Source organism: Bufo bufo, chromosome 5 (assembly GCF_905171765.1).
Source record: "Bufo bufo chromosome 5, aBufBuf1.1, whole genome shotgun sequence".
NCBI classification, from domain to species: Eukaryota; Metazoa; Chordata; class Amphibia; order Anura; family Bufonidae; genus Bufo; species Bufo bufo.
This window is the reverse complement of record NC_053393.1, coordinates 249,705,418-249,729,667: the sequence shown is the minus strand read 5'-3', so window position 1 is coordinate 249,729,667 and position 24,250 is coordinate 249,705,418. Positions and strand designations below refer to the sequence as shown.

At 42.1% G+C, this 24,250-nt stretch overlaps 1 protein-coding gene across 2 annotated transcripts in view; it reads right to left on the bottom strand.

Annotated features, from left to right (window-relative positions):
• The window catches only part of LOC121002046 (aromatic-L-amino-acid decarboxylase-like), a 320,554-nt gene that overhangs the window by 71,128 nt on the left and 225,176 nt on the right, over nt 1-24,250 (bottom strand). For both annotated transcript variants that reach the window (XM_040433347.1, XM_040433346.1), the window contains exon 11: nt 12,725-12,744. In XM_040433347.1, the coding sequence (XP_040289281.1) occupies nt 12,725-12,744 (20 nt within the window). The remainder of the gene's footprint in view (nt 1-12,724; nt 12,745-24,250) is intronic.

The window sequence follows — 24,250 nt, the reverse complement described above, 5'->3', positions numbered from 1 at the left end:
GAAAACCTGTGTTGAAAAACCGCAAGTAATTTGCCCCGTGTGCAGTTACCTATAACCCAAGTGCAAACAAGTGCAGGTGAACACAAAATCCACACTAATTTCGGTGTGGAATTATGTGCGGTTACATAGCAACATGGCTGCACCAAAATGTGCAATTTCTAATAGCGAATTTTGGAGCGGATTTGATGCGATTTTTGTCGCTCATGCTTTCATGGAAAAGGGTGAAATCTGCAGCTAAAACCACAATAAAATTGACATGCTGCGGATTAGGAAATTCGCATGGCAGGTAAAATTCAGCACAGAAAAAAATCTGCAAAATGTACATAAGATTTGTGTGCAGGTGGCCTTAGGGTGGCTGCACATGGCGCGGATTACGCACTTTTATTTCTTTGCAGATTCTGTGCAGAAAAAGTGCAGATAATACAGTACCAGCAAAATGAATGAGATCTGACAAATCTCATGTACACTTTGCTTTTTTTCCTTAGGTGCAGAAATTGACCTGTTCTGCAGATTTTAGGCCTCTTTCACACGGGCGTTGCGGGAAAATGTGCGGGTGCGTTGCGGGAACACCCGCGATTTTTCCGCGCGAGTGCAAAACATTGTAATGCGTTTTGCACTCGCGTGAGAAAAATCACGCATGTTTGGCACCCAAACCCGAACTTCTTCACAGAAGTTCGGGCTTGGGTTAGGTGTTGTGTAGATTGTATTATTTCCCCTTATAACATGGTTATAAGGGAAAATAATAGCATTCTGAATACAGAATGCTTAGTAGATGATCAATTGAGGGTTAAAAAAAAATATAAAAAATTAACTCACCTTCTCCTCTTGTTCGCGTAGTTCCCGGTCTCTTCTTTACTTCTTTAATGATGAGCTGTGGGCTAAAGGACCTTTGGTGACGTCAGATCACATGCTCCAATCACATGGTCCATCACCGTGGTGATGGATCATGTGATTGGAGCATGTGATCTGACGTCACCACAGGTCCTAGCCGGTAGTTCATCATTAAAGAAGTAAAGAAGAGACCGGGAACTACGCGAACAAGAGGAGAAGCAGAGTTAATTTTTTATTTATTTTTTTAACCCCTCCAGCGCTATTGTACTATGCATTCTGTATTCAGAATGCTATTATTTTCCCTTATAACCCTGTTATAAGGGAAACTAATACAGTGAATAGACTGTCACCTAGCAACAATGCGTGAAAATCGCACCGCATCCGCACTTCTATGGGGCCTGCGTTGCGTGAAAAACGCATAATATAGAGCATGCTGCGATTTTCACGCAATGCACAAGTGATGCGTGAAAATCACTGCTCATGTGAACAGCCCCATAGAAATGAATGGGTCGGTATTCAGCGCGGGTGCAATGCGTTCACCTCACGCATCGCATCCACGCGGAATACTCGCCCGTGTGAAAGGGGCCTAAAAATCTGCAGCATGTCAATTGTGCGGTTCTGCACATTATGTAGAGTGGTTTTCCCCATAGACTTCAAAATATACACACACAAAAAAAAGCACCAAACCACAATAAATATGCAGATTTATGTGCTTTATATTTTTTGTTTAGATTTCATACAGATTTTCTGCATCTAGATCTGCACTGTGTGCAGTCACCCTTGGGCTACCTGCTTGCAGAAGTGGGTAAATGCACTTAAGATCTGCAGATTTATGTACGTTTCTGCAGCATATCTGCACCAAAATCCGCAATATCTAATGGCGTTTTTTTTGTGCAGATTTAATGTGATTTTGCCCCAGGTTTCACACTTCCATTGAAAAGGGTGAAATCCGGAGCTAAAATCGATTGGATAATTAATCGATTAGCATAATTGTCATAAAAAAATAAAAAATCTGGAAAGTGTGCATGAGATTTGTGCAATCTGATACAGTTTGCTGGCACTGTAATATGATGCAGTTTTTCCGCATAGAAAAAGCACATATTCTGCAACATGTGCAGGTGGCCTCAGAGTCTGGCTGCTACACAATAGGTGTGTGCCTCGTACATCTCAAGCCAGCACCAAGTAGATCAAGAATGACATAAAACACCAGATAAATATCCCCCAGTGAGTGTAGGAAGTTATTTTTCTATATGGCACAGTTATAACATTTTATTATTTAGCATATTATTGTGATTGTGATTCACCATGGTAAAAGATCATATGACGTACCATGTGATGACCGGAGTGACGTCATCAAAGGTCCTTGACCTATAATTAATGCTCACCACAGGTCCTATTCAGTAAAGGGGACAGAAGGAGATGCCGGCATCGCGAACAAGTGGACTAAGGTGAGTTAAATGATTTTTTATTTATTTTTAACCCCTCCAGCGCTGTTGTACTATGCATTCTGTATTCAGAATAACCATGTTATAAGGGAAAATAATACAATCTACAGAACACCGATCCCAAGCCCGAACTTCTGTGAAGAAGTTCGGGTTTGGGTACCAAACATGTGTGATTTTTCTCACGCGAGTGCAAAACGCATTACAATGTTTTGCACTCGCGCGGAAAAATCGCGGGTGTTCCCGCAACGCACCTGCACATTTTACAGCAACGCCCGTGTGAAAGAGGCCTAAAGGTTTTGTAACATCATGTTCACAAGCTTTGTACTTGAAAATAATTGCCTCTTTCTGCCGGGATCTGCCAAAGGGCAGGCTAAGCTTCTGCTGACAGATCTTTTTATTGTATGTATCTGTATTTAGAACATATTGTACGATCACCTGCGGAAGTTTAGTTAATGCCTGAGTATTCATAGTACCAAGATGAACAAATGAATACCTAATGACTGGTTTGGGTATTCATGCCTTAGCAGCAAAACCCCTGTAAATGTAAAGGTCCTCTGCTGTATTAGCAAGAGCAGAGAGCTGCGAACTATGAGTAGCATGCACTCTGAATCCTGCTGCAAGGAACGTATGAGTGCTAGTTGCTTCCCCCAGCAAAATCAGCTCATTGTTAAAGGATATTGATTGTTAGGCCTCATGCACACGACCGTATTTTGTATCCGTGTACGTTCCGTTTTTTTGCGGATAGGATGCGGACCCATTAATTTTAATGGGTCCGCAAAAAACGTGCTGTCCGCATCAGTATGTCCGTTCCGTTGCTCCACCAAAAAAATAGTGCATGTCCTATTTTTTTCTAGTTTGCGGACAAGGATAGGCATTATTACAATAAATCTGCAAAAAAAACGGATCTGCAAAAAAAACCGGATGCCATATGAAACGTCATCCGTTTTTTTTGCAGATCCGCAATTTGCGGACCGCAAGACACATACGGTCGTGTGCATGAGGCCTTAAAGGATATTTTTTCGCACTAATTAATTTATTTTGTGGAGAAAATCATTTCTCCATCTGGTTCTATTTATCTATCTTTTTTCGTTTTTGTTCTACAGCCTACTGTGCTTCCTATGCACAGCAGGAAGCTCTCAGTGAGTTTACAGAGAATCCGTCATCTGACGGATTTTCTCTAACTCCTCCTGTGTGCACAGGAGAGAGCACACGGTCTACCTTTCCCTCCTCCCCCCAGTCAGGAGTGCTGTATTAGAAGCTGCCAGGTCTGGCACACATGAATCCCCGCCCCTCTCCTGAGAAGCCCCGCCCCTCATGGACATCTTTTACCAGGAGCAGCTCCAGAGTACATTGTGGTTACAGGACCTGTGGTGATGTCACAGTCATGTGATCAGCCATGTGTGTGGGAGGAGTTAGGGGAACACAGTCTCCATGTAGGACTGTGCTGGTGGATAATGCAATGGTACTTTATGTATGGAAGGTGTGTATAAAGCAGGGCTATGTCAGTGGTAAGGCTACTTTCATACTAGTGTTTTCAATTCCGCTATTCAGATCAGTCATAGGATCTCAATAGCGGAAGAAAATGCTTCAGCTTTTTCGCCATTCATTGTCAAGGGGGACAAAACTAAACGGAATGCACTAAAATGCATTCCATTCCATTTGGTTGTGCTCCCATCACGGACAGAATAACGATGCAAGCAGCGTTTTTCTGTTTGGGATGTGGTGCGGAGCAAGACGGATGTAAGTCAATGGGGACAGATCAGTTTTCTCTCACACAATAGAGAACTGATCCATCCCCCATTAACTTTCAATGGTGTTCATGACAGATCCATCATGGCTATATAAAAGACATAATACAGCCAGATCTGTTCATGATGGATGCATGCAGTTGTATTATTGTAACAGAAGCGTTTTTGCAGATCCATGACGGATCTGCCTAAAACACTAGTGTGAAAGTAGACTAACCAGTCTATTGTGCAGTTTTCTGTATGTAATGTGCACACAGTAGTTCTCTCTGTGTGGTGGGCGCTGTGTATGGCAGCGTCAGGTGGGCGCTGTGTATGGCAGCGTCAGGTGGGCGCTGTGTATGGCAGCGTCAGGGGGGCGCTGTGTATGGCAGCGTCAGGGGGCCGCTGTGTATTTGAAGCGTCAGGGGGCCGCTGTGTATGGCAGCGTCAGGGGGCCGCTGTGTATGGCAGCGTCAGGGGGCCGCTGTGTATGGCAGCGTCAGGGGGCCGCTGTGTATGGCAGCGTCAGGGGGGCGCTGTGTATGGCAGCGTCAAGGGGGCGCTGTGTATGGCAGCGTCAGGCGGACGCTGTGTATGGCAGCGTCAGGCGGGCGCTGTGTATGGCAGCGTCAGGCGGGCGCTGTGCATAGCAGCGTCAGGTGGGCTCTGTGTATGGCAGCAGTGGTCTTATGTTTGGTGTAGGATGTTGGAAAAATGTAAAATTGTCTACATTTATTTCTGCATGGGAGACTAGCAATGGTTTCCCTGCAGAAAAACTGAATTAGACTTACCGGTAATTCCTTTTCCATTAATTAACTTTTCCCATTTCACCAACATGACGGCAAGCTAGGATACTTACTAGATTACCTAATTAAGGGGGGGCTATGGCTTGGAGGACTTGCCTACCAAAAGATAGTTCTGAAGATCCTGACAAGTCAAGTCTGTAGTGCTTAATGAAGGTATGACTGTTGGACCAACGATATCTGGTCCAACGAAGCACCTGCTTTTTCTGCGTAGGAAGAAGAGACTGCCCTGGTGGAATGGGCCCTAACTTTCCCAGGGCAAGGAAGATTTTGAAAACTGTAACAATCGTGGATCGTCTGTTTTATCCACCTGGCGATAGAGGCCCTAGAGGTCGCTTTCCCCTTATTTTTTCCTCCATACTGGACTAACAGATTGTCAACCCTTCTAAATTCTTTAGATACTTCCAGATATGTGGAAGTACTATGTACTATGTTTAGATCTCATGTTGGGATTCTAGGTCTAACGAAAGGTCTTAGCTGGCAAGCTGCCCTGAAAAATCTCCTAATCCACCTGTGCTCAGCTAAACCTGAGTGAAATAACACTTAGGCCTAGTTCACACGAACGTATGGCTTTTATAGTTTTTTGCGGTCCGTTTTTCACGGATCCGTTGTTCCGTTTTTGAGTTCCGTTGTGTTTCCGTTTCCTTTCCGTTTTTCCGTTCCGTTTTTCCGTATGGCATATACAGTATACAGTAATTACATAGAAAAAATTGGGCTGGGCATAACATTTTTAATAGATGGTTCAAAAAAAACTGAACGGATACGGAAGACATACGGATGCATTTCCGTATGTGTTCCGTTTTTTTTGCGGACCCATTGACTTTAATGGAGCCACGGAACGTGATTTGCGGCCAAATATAGGACATGTTCTATCTTTAAACGGAACGGAAAAACGGAAATACGGAAACGGAATGCATACGGAACACATTCCGTTTTTTTTGCGGAACCATTGAAATGAATGGTTCCGTATACGGACCGTATACGGAACACAAAAAAACGGCCCGTACACCAGCAAAAAAAACGTTCGTGTGAACTAGGCCTTAAGGCTGAATCCTGCACCTTCAGGGTCGAAGGACGCAGGCCAAAATCTAACCCATGTTACAGAAAATCTAGACATTTCTGTATGTTTGGAGCAGATTAATTTAGCTCATCCTGTCCACCAGGAGCAGAACCTCTTCCAGATTTTTTGATAAATCACTTTTTTCTACTGGCTTTGAGAGTGGAAATGACCCTCTTTGACAACCCCTGGCTCTTTAAGATTTCTGACCCAGGATCCAGGCTGTCAACCTGAAAAACTCTGGACGTGGGTGCATTACTAGACCCTGAGTCATGATCTCTCTTCTGGGAGGAAGTACCCATGGATCCGACAGAGCTATATTTTTGAGGATCGAGAACCAACTTTGTTTTGGCCAAATTTTTTTTATTAAAATAAAGTTTGATCTGTCGTGGATAATCTTCTGGATTACTTTTGGAATCAGCTGAAACGGGGGAAAATGCATAAACCAGAGTCCAATCCCAAGTCAGGGACAAAGCATCTACTGCCCATGGGTTGTCTCTTAGGTTTAGGGAGCAGAATTTTTTCACTTTTGCATTTAACCCTGAGGCAAATTTGTCTATTACTGGAGAGCCCCATCTCTATCAGGCTGAATTTTCCTGGATTTAGTGACCATTCGCCCTGGTCTGGGGTTTTTCGGCTCAAAAAATTTGCCACCTGAGCCTTTTAGACACACTGCCGATACAGATTTTAGGTTTTCTTCGGCCCATGAAAATATTTTCTCTGACAATTTCATTACTTGTTTTGATCTTGTTCCCCATTGTTGCCTTAAGTAGGAAACAGTTGTTACGTTATCGGATAAGATTTTTACGTGATGTCCCTTTATGAGATCCGATGCAGCTTTTATTGTCTCCCATACAGCTCCTAATTCTCTGTAGTTTGATGAATGGTCTGATACAGCTTCCGGCCAAAGACCTCCTTCTATGTTTGCTCCCCAGCCTGTTTTGCTGGCGTCTGTTTGAATCTGAACAGAGTCTTCTGCCAAGCCGCTCCCTTTACTAGATTTTTTGACTGGGTCCACCATGTGAGTGACTACTTTACATTTTGTGGGATCAGTACCTTCCTGCCTAAGTAAGTCTGTCTCTTGTCCCAACATCTCAGTAACCATAGCTGAAGGGCCCTGAAGTGGAACTGAGCCCAGGGGACTGATGCTATCAAGACGTTAAAGCCCCTAATAGGCTCATCACCTCTCTGATGGAGCATAAATTCCTTTCCGGAACTTTTGGACCTTCTCTCTTAGGCCCACCGTCTTTTCTTCTGGAAGGAATGAGGATTGTTTTTGCGAATCCAGGATAATTCCCCCAAATTTTTTTTTTGCTTGGGGAAGAAGGCATGATTTTATAAAATTTACGATCCATCCCTAATCCTCCAGTAAGGTTAATGATTATAGGTCTCTTTCCATCTGTTTTTTGGAGTTCGCCAGTAATAGGAAGTTGTCCAAGTAGGGTATCATTAGACCTTGGTTCCTTAGATGAGCTACCATCTCTACTACGATTTTGGTGAAAACCCTGGGGGCCGCGGAAATACCGAAAGGGAGGGCCGAGAACTGGAAATGATGAACCTTCCCTGTACTGTATTTTAGCGCGAATCTTAAGAATTTTTGAGACTGCTGTCTGATTGGTACATGGTAATATGCGTCCTTCAGATCTGCTGTGCACTGTGCGCATTCTGTCTTATTAACGGAATTGTGGACTCCAAAGACTCCATCTTGAATTTTCTGTATAGGATGTTCTAGTTTAGTCCCTTTAGATTTATTATTGTCCTGAACGGTCCGTCTACTAAGAACACAGTGGAGTACAAAACCTCCTTCTCTTGAGAGGGGGCGGGGGGGACTTGTGTAATTGCCCCCAGATTTAACATTTCCAGGACGCCCTTCCAGAGTCTCTCTCTCAGTAGTATGGACGATGGGGATGTGATCACATATTTGTTTGGGGGAAGAGAAGAAAACTATCTTGTATCCCTTTACCACTATATCTAAGACCCAGGGATTTTAGGTAATTTTTTCCCACAGAGAGGAACCCTCTTAGTCTTCCCCCAATCCTGGTGTCCTAGTTTATCACTGGTCTTATTTTGGGGATTAAGGAGGAACCCCCTACCTCGACCACCCTTTGGGTAGCTCCACCTCCCTGTTTTTCATTTTCCCCTGTAGGGTCTGTCTCTAACCCCATAGGTACGAAAGGAAAAAAAAAATCCTCTGAGGTTTCTCTTCAGGAAACTTTTTTCTTATCCATCGCCTTTCCCAGGATTTTGTCCAAAACTGGCCCAAAGACATACTCCCTGGAAAAAGCAATGGAACAGAGCTTTTTTTTTTTTTAAAGCCTTGTCACCTGATCACGACTTCATCCATAAAGCCCTTCTAGCGGAATTAGAAAGTGCTGCGTCCTTGGCAGCGAATCTAACTGTCTCAGCCGACGCATCTGCTAGGAAAGCTGTGGCAGATCTGAGTAGGGGTAAGGAATATATTATTTCTTCCCTTGGGGTTTTATTTTTTAAGTGACTTTCTAGCTCATTTAACCACAAGTACATTGATCTCACCACCAACTTTGCAGTAATGTTAGTTTTAATACTGTACATAGCTTTACGAAGGAGACTATCTGCTTTCTTTTCCATTGGGTCCCACAGCTGGGAAGAATCTTCAAATGGTAAGGAGGTCTTTTTGTTTACCTTCGCTACCTGCACATCTATCTTAGGAATATCATTGAATAGTTTTGATTCGGAGGGATCAAACAAGAGCCAGTTTCTAAAAATTCCCTTGAAATGCCCAGGCGTTTTTCTAGTTCAGACCATTCGTCCAGAATCATCTCTTATATTTTCGTTTATGGGGAACACCTTTGAACTTTTGGTTCTTAACCCCCCAAACATCTCTTCCTGTATAGAATGAGGTTTCTGGACCTCTTCGATGCCCATTGTGGCCCTAACTGCTTTCAGTAGGTCTGCCATATCTTCAGAGGAGAAATATAATTTTTTTGCGTCCTCCACAACTTTCCCCTCTGAAAGGAGATAGTCGTCCTCCCTCCGCCTAGAAGGCTCGGCTTTATCCAATTTGTTCTCGAATTCAGAGGAAGAAGGGACCACCATTTTTTGTCTCTTTGGTCCTAGGAAGAGGACCCAGACTGGAGTCTTTAAGTGAACTCAGGGAGCATGTAATTTTGTCATGGATTAGTGTTTTAAGTTCCTCCATTATAGATGGTTGTTCCTCTCACGTCTGAAATGCATTCTTTGCACAATTTGTTTGTATGATGTTCAGGAAGTTTTTTGAAGCACGAGATGCATTTAATGCTCTTTTTGGTCCTTTTTTGCCCCTCTTTAGAACCCTATTGAGCAGAGAGGAACAATCAGCCTATATGCCCCCCTGCCTTGACAGAATGTATACCCCGAAGAATATATATATTTCTTGTCCAAACCCCAGTTCTGTAAATATTATGCAGGTAGGGTTCCCCCATGGGGACTTACTGTCACCGGTGCAGGAGTGTCCAGCTCTCTAGGCTGTTCAGGGGCCGACATGTGTGTGGATGTGATCCTCAGACCTCAGATCAGAATCCACCATGGCTTCCTGCATTTTCATACTTTCCGCTGTTGAATCTCACTTCTGGGACGCCCACGGTGTCATCGCGCCACTGAAGTGATGTCAGATGGCGCCACGGATCACGTGGGGACTCCGGCTCACACCTGTTTATTTCACCAGAGGAAAGGAAGACGCGCACGCGCAAACCAGTGAGGCGCACAGGCCTCCGATGTACGGATGCAAGGTCCACATTTCTCCCCAGCCCAGCTTTGGTCTCATACCGCCAGCAAGCACGGGAGTCCTCACAGCAATTTCTGGGTCAAGGGAGGCTCCAGCCCCCAATGAGTCCACACTGTGCACGAAGGTAACCGAAATCCAGCTTCACCTCCCTAACGATCAGAGGCCTTTCTCTGTCCTGGCCACTATAAGGGCAGGAAAACACTGAAGAGGTTGGGGGCGGGGGCAATTTACCTTTCTCTATTTTCCTGCCCCTACAGAGGTCAGGGATCAATCTATCTTGCCGTCATGGTGATGAAATGGAAAATATCAGCCTCATAACGTTATGTGGGCCTATGCATTACATATGTGAAGTACAAAATTTGTACTCCTCGGCTAAAAATACTCCTCAAAATTGTTGCAGTATTTTTACTCTTCTGGAAAAAAAATGTAGTGCGACCTCTGCTGTGAGCTGTAACATACAGCTGACAGTCTGCTTCAAACTGCAGACATAACCCCTTCCGTCCCCCCCCCCCTTCCCCCGCCTCCATACAAGCCGTCACCCCCCTCCCCTTCAGGATGGCTGGCGCGGCCACAAGCCCCCCTTCCTTCATGATGGCTGGCAAGGCAACAAGCCCCCCCGCCCCTCCCTTCAGGTGGCTGTGGGAGCATCCTGATGGTTACCATGGCAACCGGACACCTTCACAGGCATCCGGATTGCCATGGTATAGCTGAGCCTGATCAGGCCTACTGTGAATGACAATACTACAGTGTTTTGTAGAGGCATCAGACCCACTGGATCTTCAAGAACCAAGTGGGTCTGAGTCAAAAAAGTAAAAAAAAAGTGAAAAAAAAGTGAAAAAAGCAAACTTCTTCCTATATCCACACATATAATTGGTTAAAAATGTAAAAAAACAACAAAAAAACACTAAAAATGTTTGGTATTGCCGTGTTCGTAACAACCTGATTTATAAAAGGATCACACACTTTTACCGCATGGTGAACGCCATTAAAAAAAAACTGATGGAATTGCAATTTTTCCTACTGCACTTCCCACAAAATGGTATAAAAAAAGGTGATTAAAAGTCATATGTGCCTAAAAATAGTACAAATCAAACAATCATCTCATCCGGCAAAAAAATGAGGCCCTCCCTAAGAAAATCGCCCAAAAAATAAAAAGATATGGTTTTCAGAAAATGGAGACACTGAAACATGATTTTTGTTTCAAAACTGCTCTTAATTGTGTAAAACCAAAATATATATATAAAACAAAGACATATTAGGTATCGCCACGTCCGTAACAACCTGCTCTATAAAAATATATCACATCTGGTGAACGCCGTAAAAAAATAAATTTAAAAAAAGTGCCAAAAAAGCAATTTTTTCAGCCCTTACAACACAAAAAGTGTAATGCCAAGGGATCAAAAAGTCATATGTGCCCCAAAATGGTACCAATCAAACCATCATCTCTTCCAGCAAAAAATGAGACCCTACTTAAGAGTCGCCCAAAAAAAAAAAATATATGGCTTTCAGAAAATGGAAACACAAAAACATGTTTTTTTTTAAAAAATGTGTAAATCCAAAATAAAATTAAAAAAATACCTAATATGTTTATCGCCGTGTCATTGTGACCTACTCTATAAAAATATTACATTATCTACTCTGTCAGGTGAACATTGTAAAAAACTAAATAAAAACTGTGGCAGAACAGCCATTTTTTGGTTACCTTGCCTCACAAAAAGAGCAATTTACATACATACACACTGCACAACTACCTCCAGCAAAAGATTTATATACTGCAGGAATAACCCTAATATATAACAATGGCATCAGGCCAAATATATAAAAATATCAATATGGAGGTGCAGGCCAATGGATCCAGCAACAAATCCAGGACAATATAAGAATTTAAAAAAATGGCAGCACTTTCACAAAAATGAGTGAAAAGAAAGACACTTTATTCACCCCTGTGGTCACAACTAGGGATGAGCAAACTTGTGTTTCAAGTTTAGCGTACAAGGTTCAGTTTCGGGTTATGCAAGAATTCAGTTATGGATTCTGCTACCATGGACCATAACTAAGGGTCCATTCACACATCTGCATAATGTCTCACTTGATCACGGCATCTAAAGCCTTTAATTCCTGCGATCGGCATTATTGCCGGTCACGGTAATTAGTCACAGGTCTCTGCTGTATGAAACATCAGAGATCTACCGGCCATGATGCCCGCTGCACATGCAAGCGGGCGCCATGTTTACACATCGCTTAAGCGCCGTACATGTACGGCACTGGTAGCAAAGGGGTTAAGGATTCATCATCCAAATAAACAGCAGTCCGCTGATCACCTTTTGAGAAAGGTTTGTTTATTTGGGGGAACTTTATTTGGGGTTCTACTGAACCAATTAGACTGGCAGTCCAGTCAGAACATGAAGAAATAGCCCATGAGAAGACTGTCAACAGCAGATGACCTAAGCAAATGAGGTTGTTTGCCACTGTAGTGCATTAAAACCAATGAATAAGTGAAAATAGCCTTTTCTGAACAAATATCATTCAAAAATAGGGATTACATTAGTTCCACCTTTGACTAGCAATGGTTACATAGTCAAATATTAAATTTAATGTTTTCACTGAACCAGTATGCTAGGAAAAAAGGAGACCCTTGTTGCTATGGAGCCTTGATATTAACAGTGTATGCCCCTAGTGTTGAGATTCTGACCCTGCATCCTATTATAATATAGCTATCTGATCGTATATCTACATGTAATAGAAAAAGTCACTGAATTTATATGTGCAGAATAAAGAGTTATAGATATTCACAAATAAATTGAGAACCCATGCATTTACATTTTCTATTGTGAGGTTTCATTTTACTGTAAATATTAGCTATTGACTTGTATAAATTTCCTGCAGGCGAAATACACTAATGGACTGTTGTGCCTAGGGCTGGCATGACACGGATTCACGCGAACGACAGAATCCTTGTATTACGCACCTTCCACTCAGGGCCTGCACCATGGATGCGTGTAGAAATGAGTAGGCATATAACGGCTTTGTTTAACTATTAATGAACCATTGTAAAGAAAGCAAAGTAATGCTGTTCAGGTAAGTAAAACTTTAGGAGGAAAGTCTAGTAAATTGCTTACCCTGTAGTCTGTCACTAATCCTGAAAGAGAAATCAAATAGGATTAATAAAAATGAGAAATTCGTAAAGTTGTATTTGTGTGTCAAAATAACATTGTAATGACCAAGCCTGTAAGGCCCCTTGCCGACTAGCATGAGCGGTTTAGGTCTGGATGCGTTGCGAATGCGTTCAGTGAAAAATGCACAATTTTGCAAGCAAGTTGAATCAGTTTTGTATGCGATAGTGTTCAGTTGTTCAGTTTTTATCGTGCGGGTGCAATGAGATTTAATGAGATTTAATGCGTTTTGCATGCGTGTGATGAAAAACTGAAGGTATACAAACATCTCTTTGCAAACATCCGTGAAAAACGCATTGCATCCGCACTTGCTTGCGGATGCGATTTTCACGCTGCCCCATTCACTTCTATGGGGCCAGCGTTGCTTGAAAAACTCAGAATATAGAACATGCTATTTGTGATGCGTGAAAACCAACGCTCATGTACACAGACCCAATGAAATGAATGGGTCCAGATTCAGTGCGGGTGCAATGTGTTCCCATCACACCCACGCGGAATGCTCGCTCGTGTGAAAGGGGCCTAAGGATCTTAATGACCAGCTTCAATTTAAAAATTTTTGGCATTTCGACAGCTATGAATTTTTGTAGCAAAGATGGATAATCCTTTTAACATAGAAACCATAAAAAATATGGAAATACAGAGAAATGATCTTTAAATTATTTTTTACTATTCATGTTTTACAATATATAAAACGTATCTCCATAAGTCCCATAGAGAATTAATGGACTGGCAGTGTGCATGGTCGACCTGCCGCTCCATTCATATCGACACACAGGATGCCCGTTCTCATGATTGATGAGTGTCCCAGCAGTCGTACCTTAACTGAGCAGATGCTTAACCTTTTTCCTGTGTGTAGGGGACAAGTTGATACCTTGGTGCAACCCCTTTTATACAAGACATAAGTGAAAAGCATTTAAAAATAGCTGACGGAGGAGGGAGGCGGATATCCGATATTACAGATCCCAGGAAAACAGTTACAAAAATAAACCAAATAAAATTACATTGATACAGTTAATAGAGCAAATAGTAACATAGTAACATAGTACATAAGGCCGAAAAAAGACATTTGTCCATCCAGTTCGGCCTGTTATCCTGCAAGTTGATCAAGAGGAAGGCAAAAAAACCCTGTGAGGTAGAAGCCAATTTTCCTCACTTTAGGGGAATAAAAAGTTCCTTCCCGACTCCAATCAGGCAATCAGAATAACTCCCTGGATCAACGACCCCTCTCTAGTAGCTATAGCCTGTAATATTATTACGCTCCAGAAATACATCCAGGCCCCTCTTGAACTCCTTTATTGTACTCACCATCACCACCTCCTCAGGCAGAGAGTTCCATAGTCTCACTGCTCTTACCATAAAGAATCCTTTTCTATGTTTGTGTACAAACCTTCTTTCCTCCAAACGCAGAGGATGTCCCCTCGTCACAGTCACAGTCCTGGGGATAAATAGATGATGGGATAGATCTCTGTACTGACCCCTGATATATTTATACATAGTAATTAGATCTCCCCTCAGTCGTCTTTTTTCTAACGTGAATAACCCTAATTTTGATAATCTTTCAGGGTACTGTAGTTGCCCCATTCCAGTTATTACTTTAGTTGCCCTCCTCTGGACCCTCTCCAGCTCTGCTATGTCTGCCTTGTTCACTGGAGCCCAGAACTGTACACAGTACTCCATGTGTGGTCTGACTAGTGATTTGTAAAGTGGTAGGACTATGTTCTCATCATGGGCATCTATGCCCCTTTTGATGCAACCCATTATCTTATTGGCCTTGGCAGCAGCTGCCTGACACTGTTTTTTGCAGCTAAGGCCTCTTTCACACTTGCGTTGTTGGGATCCGGCATGCACTTCCGTTGCCGGAGGTGCCTGCCGGATCCGTAACAACGCAAGTGTACTGAAAGCATTTGAAGACGGAACCGTCTTCCAAATGCTTTCAGTGTTACTATGGCACCCAGGACGCTATTAAAGTCCTGGTTGCCATAGTAGGAGCGGGGGAGCGGTATACTTACAGTCTGTGCGGCTCCCGGGGCGCTCCAGAATGACGTCAGAGCGCCCCATGCGCATGGATGACGTGATCCATGTGATCACGTGATCCATGCGCTTGGGGCGCCCTGACGTCACTCTGGAGCGCCCGGGGAGCCGCACGGACGGTAAGTATGCTGCTCCCCCGCTCCCCGCTACACTTACCATGGCTGTCAGGACTTTAGCGTCCCGGCAGCCATGGTAACCACTCTGAAAAAGCTAAATGTCGGGTCCGGCAATGCGCCGAAACGACGTTTAGCTTAAGGCCGGGTCCGGATCAATGCCTTTCAATGGGCATTGATCCCGGATCCGGCCTTGCGGCAAGTCTTCAGGATTTTTGGCCGGAGCAAAAAGCGCAGCATGCTGCGGTATTTTCTCCGGCCAAAAAACGTTCCGTACCGGAACTGAAGACATCCTGATGCATCCTGAACGGATTTCTCTCCATTCAGAATGCATTAGGATAATCCTGATCAGTATTCTTCCGGCATAGAGTCCCGACGACGGAACTCTATGCCGGAAGACAAGAACGCAGGTGTGAAAGAGCCCTTAGTTTGCTGTTTATTAAAATTCCTAGATCCTTTTCCATGTCAGTGTTACCGAGTGTTTTACCATTTAGTATGTACGGGTGACTTGCATTATTCCTTCCCATGTGCATAACTTTACATTTGTCAGTGTTAAACCTCATCTGCCACTTATCTGCCCAAGCCTCCAATCTATCCAGCTCCCTCTGTAGTAGTATACTGTCCTCTTCAGTGTTAATTACTTTACACAGTTTAGTGTCATCTGCGAAAATTGAAATTTTACTATACAAGCCTTCTACAAGATCATTAATAAATATATTGAAGAGAATAGGGCCCAACACTGACCCCTGAGGTCCCCCACTAGTGACAGTGACCCAATCTGAGTGTGTACCGTTAATAACCACCCTCTGTTTTCTATCATTGAGCCAGTTACTTACCCACTTACAGATGTTTTCTCCCAGTCCGAGCATTCTCATTTTATATACTAACCTTTGATTTGGTACAGTGTCAAATGCTTTGGAGAAGTCCAGATACACGACATCCATTGATTCGCCGCTGTCAAGTCTAGAACTTACCTCCTCAAGAGGTAATTAACTCCTCAAGAGGTAATTAAATGAGCTAATTAACTGATACACGGTCTAAGTGGACAAAGATACCGGATGTACTGAACCACAAGTGAGATCCAACACCAGGCTGAAAACATGGCTCCACCTCACACCTCAAAGATTCTTCTGTGGGGATTTTAAATGTTTTTATCTTATGTCAGGTTTGTGTCACTATAGTAATGCAAGTACTTCTTGTTCAATGCACTTAATTGTGTTGACTTGTGTCTCAGTTTTGCAGTTGTTAAAACCAATATTCCTAGTGGGTTAGGATTGTGAAGGGGAAAATGGTATTATACGGGGAGTTATAGGACAGTACAGTGTATCATAGTAGCATAATTTGTAAGGCTGAAAAAAGACATACATCCAGTTCAGCCTGTTATCCTGCAAAGTTGATGTAGGGGAGGAAAAAATGGCCCTTCTCTAGAATTCTAGTAACTTTGTATTCAAGAAATGCATCCAGGCCCCTCTTGAACTCTTTTAGTGAATTCACCATCACCACTAGTGTTGAGCGCGAATATTCAAATAGCGAACTTTTATTGCGAATATCGCCACTTTGAGAATTTGCAAATATTTAGAATATAGTGCTATATATTCGTTATATCAAATATTCAGCATTTTTTTTCCAACATGATTCCTATCTGTTTCTTGCTTGTGGGCCAATGAGAAGGAAGCAATGTCAAGTTCACAACAATACTTAGTGCACCAATCAGTAATCTGTAGTCAGACCTGCTAAAATGTGAAGTTGCACGTAGTGCGAAAAAAATATTCTAATCACTGCCGATTGACGCAATCACGAGCACTTGACTATCTGCATATAAAAGCTATTGTAATGTTCTGCCGTGCCAACCATTTTCTCCAGTCCCAGGAGAAACTCATGAAACTTCTAGCAGCTTGAAAAAATGTAGCCAAAGTGACCCACGCCTGTATTTCGCGTTCCGAATTTGCATTATGTGATTTTTTCATTGCCGATTTTTCACATTCAATAAAATAATCTCGAATTCACGAATATATGACAAATATTCTACAAAATATTTGTGAAATATCGCGAATTCGAATATAGCCTCTGACGCTCATCACTAATTTCACCTCCTCGGGCAGAGAGTTTCATAGTCTCACTGCTTTAACAGTAAAGAATCCTCTTCTGTGTTGGTGTACAAACCTTCTTTCCTCTAGACACAGTCTAAATATATTAACTTGCTTATTATATTTTTTATATAGATGTCATAAATAACTTTTAAAAAGTTGTGATACAAGAACATAGCGGGTTTATTCTTTTGTACCCCTCAATCTGAAAACTGAAGTAGTATATCTCACAAGAACCTGAAGAATTTATAAGTATGGTACAGTGTTCATATCTAGATCAGGGGTCAGCAACCTTTGGCACTCCAGCTGCTATGAAACTACAACTCCCAGCATGCACACTTGCTCAACTGTTCTTGTAACTCCCATAGAAGTGAATGAAGCATTCTGGGAAATGTAGTTTGAAAACAGCTGGAGTGCCCAAAGTTGCTGATCCCTGATCATAAATAACCAGGTTTTATTGGAGAGAACATTAAATATCATCCATTAGCCTGAAATTGTCTTAATCAGAGTAAATTCAGGTGGAAGCTTTCAAGGAGCTTAATTGAACACTGCAGTGAGTAATCAGCCACTAATGACCCTTTTGTTCTAGCAGTGAGGCATAATGTAGGCTTGGTGAGTGTTTGTGTGGCAGTGATTATAACCTTGGTGTTTGCAGCTGTGTTTGACCAATGGAAATTTGGTGTAATTTTCAGTCATGCAAACTAAATTCTGTACTTGGCACTATAAAATTCAACATTATTCTTATAAGGATGTTGCTAGTTATGTAGGTTTCAATTAACATGGGTTACAAAGAAACGGTCAGTCAAATTAGCTACACCCTACTGCGTTTCTGGTGGTGGTAGAGCTATAAAATAATGTTATCATTGTTATATGTTCCTGATAACTACTGAAAAGTTGTTCAAAGTACACATGTTGGCGTATCCTTATTTACATAGACACGATTGCACTATTTTACACAGCCTCATTTTTCAAATTTGACATGTCAATTCATCTGGTAATAACTTTGGAATGCTTTTACTTATCCTAGTGATTCTGAGCTTATTTATTCAGGACATGCAATTAATAAAATTTAGTCAGCATATTTTGTGCTCATTTATAAAAAATCCAAAATGTACAGAAAAATTCATAATTTTCAAACTTAGAATTGTTCTGCTTGTAAGACAGTCAAGACATGCAAACTAGTTTTAATATCACAGGTTTTAGTGGCAGTTTTCAGCACTTCTGCGTTTTTTTGTGGTGTTTTTTGCACATTTAGTTTTAGGTTCCCCTTTTTTTTTTTTGGCTAAAAAAACCTCTAACGTCTTATAAGCGTTTGAGGGCTAGCCTAACTGGCGGCCCTGCAGATTTGTTCAATGGACGCTTCCGCTTTTTCCGCCCAGGATGTCGCGACTGATCTAGTGGATTGCTCTTTGAGAAAACTAGGAGGTTCTTTATCAAGTTTTTTGTTGCCTTTAGACTCTTATTTGGCCCCCGAAATTGAATGAACAAATAGTCAGATTTTCTAAAAGAACAGGTGGATTCTAGATATTGTAGAATAATACATCTTAGGCTACTATCACACTCGCGTTTTGGCTTTCCGTTTGTGAGATCCATAATGGAGGCCATTTTGGCACCAAAGATGACAGAAATTAAAGCAGGCCCAGCATGCAAGTGGAACCTATACTCCCTGAATTATATGGTAGCCGTCATGGCACATAACAGGTAGAATTTAGTGTTAGGAACCCGTCTTACAGAGATAGCCTGGACGTGCGGCAGACGGGCTCAAATAATTTTGTACAAAATGTATTTGCCAAGCATCTCTAATTAAAAGCAGAGTGTGCTTGGCGTGCACGCTGACCTGCATTCCCTGGATTTTGTGTGGCTGTCATGGCCCATGAACAGGTAGGAACTAGTGATAGGGACCACTCAAATGGAGGCAACCTTGACGCGGTGAGTGGCTTATTACGCTTTGGCCAAAATGTACACCAATGTCTCATCCAGCATGGAGGCAGGGCAGAATGCTGGGTATAGAGTGCGATCACATTTGTATTCTCCGTTTGTATATGTATTTCGCCATAGTGATCTGCACCTATATACAGGTTGTGCTGACTCAATTCCCAACATTTTTGTACTTTATTTGGTTTTCAGAGAGCTGTTGCATTGCATGTTTTGTTTTACAGTGTTGTTTTTAGCCATATCAACGTGCCCCTGCGCATTGGGATGTGCTGACTGACCCCCTTTTTCTTTGCACTCTCACAATCGGTCCAAAACGGATCAGTTTTGCCCTAATGCATTCTGAATGGAAATGGATCTGCTCAGAATGCATCAGTTTGCCTCCGACGAAACCGAGCCAAACGGATCCATCCTGGCCCACAATGTAAGTTAATGGGGACGGATCCGTTTTCACTGACACAATCTGGCACAATAGAAAACAGATCCGTCTCCCATTGACTTTCAATGGAGTTCATGACTGATCGGTCTTGGCTATGTTACAGATAATACAAACGGATCTGTTCATGACGGATGCATGCGGTTGTTTTATTGTAACGGATCCGTTTTTGAAGATCCATGACGAATCTGCCCAAAACGCGAGTGTGAAAGTAGCCTTACATCTAAGGTATAATATTTTTTTCTCTCCTTCGGATTTTCACAGAATGAAGGAACATTGACCTCCTCTTGTCTAACAATCCAAGGATGATCAGCAATTTTTGTGTCAAAAACTGAGCTCAAGGCGGATATATGAACTCTTAGGCCGCTTTCACACGGGCGAGTATTCCGCGTGGATGCGATGCGTGAGTTGAACGCATTGCACCCGCACTGAATACTGACCCATTCATTTCTATGGGGCTGTTCACATGAGCGGTGATTTTCACGCATCACTTGTGCGTTGCGTGAAAATCGCAGCATGCTCTATATTGTGCGTTTTTCACACAACGCAGGCCCCATAGAAGTGAATGGGGCTTCGTGAAAATCGCAAGCATCCGCAAGCAAGTGCGGATGCAGTGCGATTTTCACGCACGGTTGCTAGGAGACGATCGGGATGGAGACCCGATCATTATTATTTTCCCTTATTACATTGTTATAAGGGAAAATAATAGCATTCTGAATACAGAATGCATAGTAAAATAGCGCTGGAGGGGTTAAAATAAATAAATAAAACAATTTAACTCACCTTAGTCTACTTGATCGCGATGCCGGCATCTGTGGTGATGTCACTCCGGTCATCACATGATCCATCACATGATCTTTTACCATGGTGACATCACCACAGGTCCTTTACCTGTAATGAATGCTCACCACAGGTCCTGTTCAGCAAAGGAGACAGAAGGAGATGCCGGCATCACGATTAAATGGACTAAGGTGAGTTAAATTATTATTATTTTTTTAACCCCTCCAGCGCTATTTTACTATGCATTCTGTATTCAGAATGCTATTATTTTCCCTTATAACCATGTTATAAGGGAAAATAATACAATCTACAGAACACCGATCCCAAGCCCGAACTTCTGTGAAGAAGTTCGGGTTTGGGTACCAAACATGTGAGATTTTTCTCACGCGAGTGCAAAACGCATTACAATGTTTTGCACTCGCGTGGAAAAATCGCAGGTGTTCCCGTAACGCACCCGCACATTTTCCCGCAACGCCCGTGTGAAAGAGGCCTTAGGGTATTAGGCTGCAGACTTTTTTCGAATCCTGTCTGAAGGGACCCGAATACAGACTGAATGGAAAATTATGGGAATCTTGACACCATGAATGGAATTTCTTCCATATTTTAGAATAGATCTTGGATATAGATTATTTTCTACTGGCTACCATTGTATTAATCACAGAATCTGAAAGGCCCTTGGATTTTAAAGTCAGCCTTTAGGACTCCAAGCTGTTAAATGTAGATTTTCTACTTGGGGATGAAAAATTGGTCCCTGCTTTAGGAGATCTGCCTGCCAGGGAAGAACCCGCGGAATAGGGAAAACCAGGCTTTTTTCAGCCATAGAGGGGCTACTAGAATCACATGTACCCTCTTCTCTTTTTTAAAACCCTCGGTATTAACGGCAAGGGAGAAAATGGATATGCTAGGGGGAAATCCCACTTCTAAACCAGTGCATCCAACCATACATTACCATCTTTGGGATTTAGAGAAAAGTATTTTGGAAGCTTTGTATTTTGAGCAGAGGCAAACAGATCAGGGGATCTCCCTCATCTTGCAGAGATCTGGGTGAATACTTTGCTATTTAGACTCCAATCTCCTGACTTAAGTTGGACCCTGCTTAGTTAGTCTGCTGTAATATTTAGGTGACCCCTTAGATGCACTGCAGATAGCAAACTCATGGTTTTTTGCCAATGAGAAAATTTCCTTAGTCACACTGCTTAATGCCAGACTTCTTGTTCCTCCTAGTCAATTCAGATACGCTACAACCGTTGTGTTGCACATCTTTCCCCACTAAGTTCACAGACAGCATTTTGAGTGCCTCCCATACGGCTAAGAGCTCTCTTTGACTTGAAAAGAGTTTGGTCTGTAATGTTGACCTTTGTCCCTGGAAAGACAGCAGCGAACAATGCGATCCCCAGCCCCAAAGATTTACATCTATAGTTATTGTTAGGTCGTTGAAGCCCCAGGGAACTCCTTTTTGAAGGTGATCCACCGAAGTAGCGATTTTTTTTTAACTGACTGTGGTGTATATATATATATATATATATATATATATATATATATTATTTTTTTTTACAGTACAGACCAAAAGTTTGGACACACCTTCTCATTCAAAGATTTTTCATTATTTTCATGACTATGAAAATTGTAGATTCACACTGAAGGCATCAAAACTTTGAATTAACACATGTGGAATTATATACATAACAAACAAGTGTGAAACAACTGAAAATATGTCATATTCTAGATTCTTCAAAGTAGCCACCTTTTGCTTTGATTACTGCTTTGCACACTCTTGGCATTGTCTTGATGAGCTTCAAGAGGTAGGCCCCTGAAATGGTTTTCACTTCACAGGTGTGCCCTGTCAGGTTTAAAAAGTGGGATTTCTTGCCTTATAAATGGGGTTGGGACCATCAGTTGCGTTGAGGAGAAGTCAGGTGGATACACAGCTGATAGTCCTACTGAATAGACTGTTAGAATTTGTATTATGGCAAGAAAAAAGCAGCTAAGTAAAGAAAAACAAGTGGCCATCATTACTTTAAGAAATGAAGGTCAGTCAGTCAGCCGAAAAATTGGGAAAACTTTGAAAGTAAGGGCTATTTGACCATGAAGGAGAGTGATGGGGTGCTGCGCCAGATGACCTGGTCTCCACAGTCACCGGACCTGAACCCAATCGAGATGGTTTGGGGTGAGCTGGACCGCAGAGTGAAGGCAAAAGGGCCAACAAGTGCTAAGCATCTCTGGGAACTCCTTCAAGACTGTTGGAAGACCATTTCAGGGGACTACCTCTTGAAGCTCATCAAGATAATGCCAAGAGTGTGCAAAGCAGTAATCAAAGCAAAAGGTGGCTACTTTGAAGAACCTAGAATATGACATATTTTCAGTTGTTTCACACTTGTTTGTTATGTATATAATTCCACATGTGTTAATTCATAGTTTTGATGCCTTCATAGTCATGAAAATAAAGAAAACCCTTTGAATGAGAAGGTGTGTCCAAAATTTTGGTCTGTACTGTATATATAACTTTAGAGATTATCCGGTGCAAGCGTCTCGCCTTTGACAACAGGCTTGTAAATTCATAGAAAATCAATGCAGCACTCTTCTTGTAAAAAACGCAGTGTCTTTATTCACACATGTGACACAAAATAGGCAACGTTTCAATCCCCTTCCGGGATCCTTCTCAAGCCAAGGGGCGGAGTTCAAACGATCGCGGCGCTCGATGTCGGTGAACATTTGAACTCCTCCCCGGGTGACGCTCAACAGATATGCACCACCCAGTAGGAGGGATATGGGTTGACACATGCGCATTGGATATCGGGAGACGCGCTGAAAGCAGCGTGGAGCTCTGCGGTTGGAGATCAATTTTAATCTTCCTTATCGACTATATGAAGTACAGCTTTAATGCCCCAGCAAGGTATTTTTAAACGCACAAGCTTTTTCTATGCACTTAGCACTTTATTGTATTATCACGTTCAGAATAAATGAATTGTATGATTAATAACACAGATACGATATATGGATTGTTGTGGAATGCGTGTTGGACACTGTCGGCCGCTGTTCACATTGAAATGCAGCTTGAAACAAAGGAATTGTAACATTGTTAAAGGGGGAGTGCACGCTTTTTATAGGAGGACTAATTAGCTTCAATTGATTACATGATGTATACATATTTGCACTGTTGCACTTTATAGTTCACTTGGCTTGAAAAATGTTCTGTGAGAGAACCGAAATGTCGCTACATGACATGTGTGAATAAATAGCAAATTTATTTCATCTTTCAGGGAGTACTGCGGACTTTTATTATTCATTCATTATCCTGAATCGAGGGATTACCGCTGGCACCCATCTTTCAAACTGAAATAGAGGAGCGCTGCCCGATTTTTTATGGATATATATATATATATATATATACACATACATACATATATATATATATATATATATATATATATATATATATATATACACATACACATACACATACATACACACACACGTCAGGTCCATAAATATTGGGACATCGACACAATTCTAACATTTCTGGCTCTATACACCACCACAATGGATTTGAAATGAAACAAACAAGATGTGCTTTAACTGCAGACTGTCAGCTTTAATTTGAGGGTATTTACATCCAAATCAGGTGAACAGTGTAGGAATTACAACAGTTTGCATATGTGCCTCCCACTTGTTAAGGGACCAAAAGTAATGGGACAATTGGCTTCTCAGCTGTTCCATGGTCAGGTGTGTGTTATTACCTCATTATCCCAATTACAATGAGCAGATAAAAGGTCCAGAGTTCATTTCCAGTGTGCTATTTGCATTTGGAATCTGTTGCTGTCAACTCTCAAGATGAGATCCAAAGAGCTGTCACTATCAGTGAAGCAAGCCATCATTAGGCTGAAAAAACAAAACAAACCCATCAGAGAGATAGCAAAAACATTAGGCGTGGCCAAAACAACTGTTTGGAACATTCTTAAAAGGAAGGAACGCACCGGTGAGCTCAGCAACACCAAATGACCCGGAAGACCACGGAAAACAACTGTGGTGGATGACCAAAGTATTCTTTCCCTGGTGAAGAAAACACCCTTCACAACAGTTGGCCAGATCAAGA